General features: G+C 38.2%; 1 protein-coding gene across 1 annotated transcript; it reads left to right on the forward strand.

Moving 5' to 3' along the window:
• The first annotated feature begins 228 nt into the window (after positions 1 to 228).
• LOC131071426 (putative disease resistance protein At5g47280) lies at positions 229 to 4,631 on the forward strand. Its single transcript, XM_058007250.2, has 5 exons — positions 229 to 1,614; positions 2,048 to 2,448; positions 2,591 to 2,946; positions 3,215 to 3,426; positions 3,598 to 4,631. The coding sequence occupies exons 1-5, from the start codon at positions 921 to 923 to the stop codon at positions 4,431 to 4,433; spliced, it is 2,499 nt and encodes an 832-aa protein (XP_057863233.2). The 5' UTR covers positions 229 to 920; the 3' UTR covers positions 4,434 to 4,631.
• Positions 4,632 to 7,199: the final 2,568 nt, after the last annotated feature.

Genomic DNA, 7,199 nt, shown 5'->3' on the forward strand with positions numbered 1-7,199 from the left:
TTTAATGTTAGTAATTGGAAGGTTGGATGCACAAAGAATAAACGGTTATTTGAACTATAACGATTATTGGTGCACATCCCTTAACCACCACATCCTCCGAACCTCCATTTGTAAACAAAATAATGTTATTTTAATGCTAATGTTTCATTCAATCATCATATCTTGATGTCTTAGGCATGTCTTATACTAGTGCTTTAATTATGATATTATCTTGATGTCTTATGTTATCCTGATGCTACTGCCAAGAGTGATAGATGCCCTCACTGTTTAAGGATGTTTCAGAGCTGTGTAGATAGGGTGATTGAGCGCAAAACGCAAGACGATCTCATTCAATCACTTGTGGAGCTTCATAATGTGATCTCAAATATGTCACAGAGGAATATTAGACGAGAAAGACGAGAAAGACGAGAAAGTGTGGATATATGCAGTCGCAAAAGCAACGTGAGGAGAGGAACAAAGTTGAATGCAGTGGGCAGGGGAATTACCTATATAATTTATTGTGAACATTTCTAGAAAATCTTGTGAGGTCATTGGCTCTGGGTAAAAGTAGAAACTGCTTTCGGCGCCCATGACAACTGATCAGATTTGTCAGAAGCTTCATATCACTGATCAGATTTGTCAGAAGCTTCATATCACGCGATTGCAAATTCGGAGAAATAGTTCAAAAGTAGCAAGGTGTAGAATCGTCTCACTTTAGATAACTTACCTCCCTAGTACTACCCATAACAATTGTGTTCTGACCTACATTTGGCTTGGGCTACACGCTGTCTTGTTTTATCCACACTAAAAATGAAACTTAAAAGAAATTTGGATGTTGTCTACTTTAGAACGGAATCTTCCTACTCACGCCTTGCCCTTGTTACTTATCCTTGTATATTTGTGGGAGATCAACCCAAGTGAGCAGACTGTAAGACAGTTGGATGAAAATGGTGGATCTTGTGACACAATCCGTCGTGGGTGCTGTTGCCAATGATCTGTTATCGTTGGTGAGAGATGCCATAAAGAAGAGCTATAACTGCAAACGTTACTGCAAGCGCCTTGAGAAAGCACTGGAAGAAATCATACCTCTATTAAATGAGGTCATTGACACTGGTTCTGAGGAGATTTCGCAACATCGCCAGAATAGGCTTGCGGATTTTCATAAGAGGCTGAAGGATGGGACTGAGCTGGTAAACAGTTGTTCTAAGGTCAAGCGGTACAATTTGTACAAGAGCTATAAATTTGCAACGAAAATTCAAGCTTTGGAAAAGTATATTATCAATTTCCATCCGAAGCAAGGCTGGTTGCATACCATGTGTGATATGCAGCAGCTCAGAGAAAGTATGAAGCAGGGTTTTGAGACGATTCAGGTCGAAATTGCAGCACTCGAATTACAACAGCCTCGGCTGATGATAACTGATTCGATGAATCAGTTGCAAATCGACGAAGAGATTTCCAGTCACATCCCACAAATTCCTGAATTGCCTAAATCTCCTGTAGGTTTGCAGATTTCTATTGATGAGCTGTGGAAGCGTCTGTCCCCCGAAGATGTCTCACATGTTGCAGTGAAAGGATTGGGGGGCAGTGGAAAGACCACTCTGGCAATAGCTCTCTGCAATGACCCTAAAATCAAAGGTGAGAAGATTTATATACGTGTATCATTCAAGTCTTATGGTTATGTTGGACAATTACAATAGATTGCAATGATGTTGTTCTCTGCTTTGATATTTCCGTTTCGAAAACGAAATCATGTGAATGGTTGATGTGGGCTATCTTTTTATTTATAACTTATTGACTAATCCTGAAGAGATTTCGAATCCAGTCACACATTTCCAGAAATAGGATCATATCCTCAGCTATGCTATTTTCAACAAAATTTTGATTTCATAAATAGTGGTGTGCTCGTTTTTTTCCAGTTCTGGGGTTACAACTTACAACACATCCTCTTTTAGCAGCAGAGTAAATCGTTTCCCTCCCATAGAGTTTCTTATGCTCATAACCGTACACGATCAACCACAAAGTTAATTCACTAACTGATTTCATATTATATTGTCTTGTTGGTGTACAGATCACTTTAAGGACAGAATTGTTTTCGAAACAGTTTCGCAGTCCCCAAATCTCAGGGTAACCATTGAGAGACTGTGGGATAAGATAGTTCGTGGCGACAGACCTGATTTTCATAATGTTGAAGATGCCCGTATCCTGTTCCAGCAAGGGCTTAACCAAATGAAACCAAGGCCAACTTTGGTTGTGCTGGATGATGTCTGGAAAAAGCATCACCTTGAAAAACTGTTGTTTAAAGCAGAAGGATACAAGACTGTGATCACAACCAGAGATAGCCTTGTCGAAGCTTATTGCCAGTATGACTTGGAATTATTAAGCGAAGCAGGTGCTCTGTCCCTTTTCTGCTTTTGGGCATTTGGACAGAAAACAGTTCCAGAAACAGTTGATCAAAATCTAGTCAGCCAGGTATTTTTCTTTTCCCATATCAACAAGCAGGCAACACACCAGAAATTTAACTTCTGCATTGTGTATATTGTATAATTGAGGATTACACGATATAGATGTTATGTTCCCAAAATGCTGACCAACTGGCAACGATTTAATTCAGGTAATAGCAGAATGCAAAGGATTGCCACTTGGTCTTAAGGTGATCGGAAGCTCTCTGCGTGATAAGCCTCCTGCAGTGTGGAGTCATGCGAGAAACAAGCTTTCTCAAGCAGAACCGATATCAGATTATCACAAAGATGGGCTTCTCAGCTGTCTGAAGACGAGTATAGATATCTTAGAAAGAGAAGTTCAAGAATGCTTTTTAGATTTGGGGATATTTCCAGAGGACAGAAAAAATCCTGTTGCTGCATTATCGGACCTGTGGGTTTATGTTCATGAGTTGGATTGGGAAGCTGCTTATAGAAATTTGATAGAACTTAATAATCGAAATTTGTTGAGTCTTGTGAACAGTGCAATGTAAGTCAATCTTCACAAATTCTCTGTCTCTTTGCTTATGCTTGCTCTCTTGCTTATGGTCCACTCCTATTAAGTGTTTGGGTCTTTCATGCAACTCATTTTCAAGACACACGGTTGAATAAGTGGTTTGAGTAGACTTACAACATATTATTAAGTTGCTTGTTGACTGCCTATTATTTTATCACTTAATTGATGCGAAAGAAGGATGAATCTTTTATCCAGCATTACAAATATCTTAATCTTGACTAACATAGCAACGTTGATTCAGGGATCACTTTGGGAACATGTATGGCAGTAGCTCTGAACTTTTTATTCAGCATGATGTTCTACGGGACTTGGCTTTAACCCTTGCCAGGCAAGAAGAGTCAATAAACATGCGTAGAAGGCTTATTATGCCCAGGGGAGAAAATTATGTTCCCAAAATATGGAAAAAACATGCAGATTCTCCATTCAACGCTGAGATTGTTTCTTTGCACACAGGTTGGGTACATATTTTTTTATCAAGTTTCCACATCATTTATGGTCATCTAGTTCCAGAGGTTAAAGATTAAAGTGTCTCAATTTTCCAAGTATCATATCATCTCTTGCCTTTTACCTACCTACCTACTAGTTTTGTCCGATGATGTCGATTGTTTCATTTTTTGAGTGCAGGTATGATGAATGAGGAGGACTGGTGTCACATGAATTTTCCTAGAGCTAAGGCTCTTGTGTTAAACTTTTCTGCTAGTGAATACTTTCTCCCCCCATTTTTGCAGACCATGCAACAGTTAAAAGTCCTTGTAATTGTCAATTACAACTCAGAGCGGGCCTCTCTCAAAGGTTTATCAGTCCTATCTTCATTATCTCAGTTGAAGAGTCTTAGGTTAGAGAGAGTGATTGTTCCACCCCTCCATGATTATTGCCAAACCTGGCAAAAATTAGAGAAGCTATTGTTTAGCCTATGTGATTGTTGCGAAATTATGAATTGGATGCAGAGAAGTCTGTGCTTTAATTTACCCAATCTTCTTGAGCTTACCATTGATCACTGTAGTAAGTTGGAGGAACTTCCTGCATGTATTTGTAATATGACTTCCCTTCAAAAGTTGTCTGTTACATCCTGCCATATTCTTTATAAGTTGTCGGATGATCTAGGAAAGCTTAGTTCACTGCAAATGCTGCGTTTGAATGGATGCCCATGTTTAAAGGAGCTGCCATATTCCATATGTAAACTTAAACAGCTGAAATTCCTTGATATTTCACTGTGTGAACACATGCAGCAACTCCCAGACGAGTTTAGCCAATTGTCAAGCTTGGAAGGTCTTGATATGAGAGAGTGTTCTCATGTGAAGAAAATTCCTAAATCTTCCAGTGAGTTAAAATCCCTCGTGCATGTTATCTGTGATGAGAAGCTCAGCCTGCAATGGACAGCTATCAAGGCCTCCAACATTCCTCGGCTCAATGTTGAAGTTGCAGAAGAGCCTTTCCACTTGGACTGGCTTGAAGATTGATGCATATGGCATATACTTGTAAAATCTGGTTACAATGCTGATGGAGATATCCCAGATTGATGCTTTTGTCAATGATATAAATGTAATGTACAAACAATTGTAGAGTCTTGGGCAGTACTATGTGAAGAAGGGGTTTCTGCGAGGTGATGTAAAATATGCATTCTTGTACAAACAAATGTTTCCTTATTTTCTCATTCACACACTTTTTGTATATTGGTTTTTCCCAATATCTATGGAGCTGCCAGATTCCCTGTTGATGTCGAAAATTTATATTTTATAGCATCACAAACTCAGGGACTGTAATAGGTTGAATATGAATTACTAAAAATTATATGTTATCAAATAATCTATTTGTTTAGTTGAGCTTGGAGGAATCTCTCTCTCCCCAATGCAAATTCAATTGAATCCCTTATCTAGAAAGTGACAAATGTGCCTTATCTATCTTACCCACTAGTGCATTCAACTCTAATCCAATAGATCACTAAAATATATAAACCTGTAAGCATTACCTTTCTCATCAATCTCACTACTTGCAACCACCTAGAAGCATTGCATATACTTTTCATTACGATAGTTTAAGACAAAGCTCAACTTTATTTTCTTGCTTGAACGATAAACTTTCTTAATTTTACCATCTTCAAGAAAATTATGACAACCACCAACAATAGGAATAGTTGATACATCCACTGTTGATACCTTCTTATCATCTACTTTATTTAGCTTCTGGAACAAAATTCTATCAATGGCCATGTCATAAGTGCAACCAGATTTCAAAATAAACTCGGATTTTAGGGCATAAAATTCCTTAAAATATGAGCTACAAAAGCATTACATTTAAGTTTATTACCATGCTTTCTCTAGTGCTCCTTGAATTGCTTGACCTCATCATAAGATTCCTCATCCTATAATAGCCAGCATCCTCAACATGTCCAAGCTTGCCACTATAAGTGCATTCCTTACACTTCTCAACCTTGTGCCCACTCTTATTGCCATTGTTTACTTGGCCTCCCCTCGAATGCATAGTACTTTTGGTTTACTCCAATACTCTTAATTATAAAGAGTAGATTAAAAAAACACAAATTCAGATTTAACAAATAACAATTGCATAAAAGGAAAAAGGCACAACACAGCGAGTTATATGATACATCGTTAATGGCTACATCCACAAGAAAAGCAAAAGCAGTAATAACATCTTTATTACATCAATGTAATACAAATATCCACGGGAAAAGTAGACACAGTATCTCTTTATTATTTGCAGCAGATACAAAGTTTTCCATCATCGTAATACAAATGTTTTGTCTCCAAATATGTAACAACAACAGGTAAGCAAAAAGACGGGAAATAGAACAGTTGGTGACCATTGGACTTCACAAACATAACAAATGCATGATATTTCAGAACAACGAGCAGGATGTAACAATGGACAATCTTATTATCCTTGTCCATAACAGACCTAGAAGAGACGAATGTGCAAAGAAAAAAATCGTTTAATGGCTTCGAACTCTTGGAGAGAATCTCATTTTTCTCACTACACTTCCTCTTGTATTTTTTCTTACACTTACAATAAAAATAAAAATCTCATGTATCTAACTACACTTCGTCTTGATGAGCATGAATGCAAAAATGTGAAGAGCATAGACAACGCACGTGATCAGATACCTCAAAGAAATCATCGAATGCTGTAATTGAAGGATATGCACAAAATGCATTTGTTGAAAAGGATTTAGAGACTTTCAACAAAATGTGATCGGCAGGTGTGAAGCCAGCGTCCGTAACCTCTGCCAGCATCCTCGTTGCCTAAGCGAAAATGGGAGCTTTGGAACAGGGTATGGACATCCATCTCTGAACAAATGATAAAAGAGTTTTGTAGATGTTGTAGCTGCAACTGCCCTGGCAGACATGTATGCAAATTGTGTAAGCATAGACAAGGCACGTGAACTGTTTGACAGAGCCAACAAACAATTATGGAGTTGCCTTGATTGTAGGATTTACGCAAAATGCAGAAGCATAGACAAGGCACCTGAACTGTTTGATATAATGCCTCAAAGCGCACATTTCTACTGGAATGCCCTGATTGCGGGATATTAACAAAATGGGTTTGTTGAAAAGGCTTTAAACTTTTGTCCTTATAGGTTCCTCGTAGGAGAACTAGTTTGTCAGAAGCTGCATATCATGTGAATCAAAGTTATTTGTCGAAATTTAAAGACAATTTCGATATTAATAATTATAAGAGTGCAAATGCGGAGAATGTAATCGTAACTAGTCCGCAAGAAAGTGCAAAAGCTGTTAGGATTTAAAGCGAATTAGAAGAGCAGAAAACTGAACAATGAATTTGCAAATAGAGACAAAAGAGACACAATTTATCGTGGTTCGGCAGATTGCTTACGTCCATACTTAAAGCAGGGAATCAATTTATTGATAACCAATTCTGATTTGTACATACACAGCTGCAAGCAGCTTCAGAATACTCATCACACATGATATTCAAACAGCTCTTAAAGAGCTTTACAAATAGAAGATGAAGAGCCAAAGGTTTTGGGAGCAAAGTGGAAGGAGTCTGTTGGACTTCACTTCCAACAATCTCCCACTTGAAGGCCAATGAACTGCTGCAACAAGTAGATTCCCCCATTCAGTCCTGCTATCAGATATTGGAAAGGTCGAGAGAAGCTCAGGAGAAATCGAACTTCTCCCACTTAACAACTTTAGTGAGCACATCAGCTGGGTTCTTTTTGGTGTGAATTTTATCTACATGAAACTTGTCTT

This window comes from Cryptomeria japonica, chromosome 6, assembly GCF_030272615.1.
Source record: "Cryptomeria japonica chromosome 6, Sugi_1.0, whole genome shotgun sequence".
Lineage (NCBI taxonomy): Eukaryota > Viridiplantae > Streptophyta > Pinopsida > Cupressales > Cupressaceae > Cryptomeria > Cryptomeria japonica.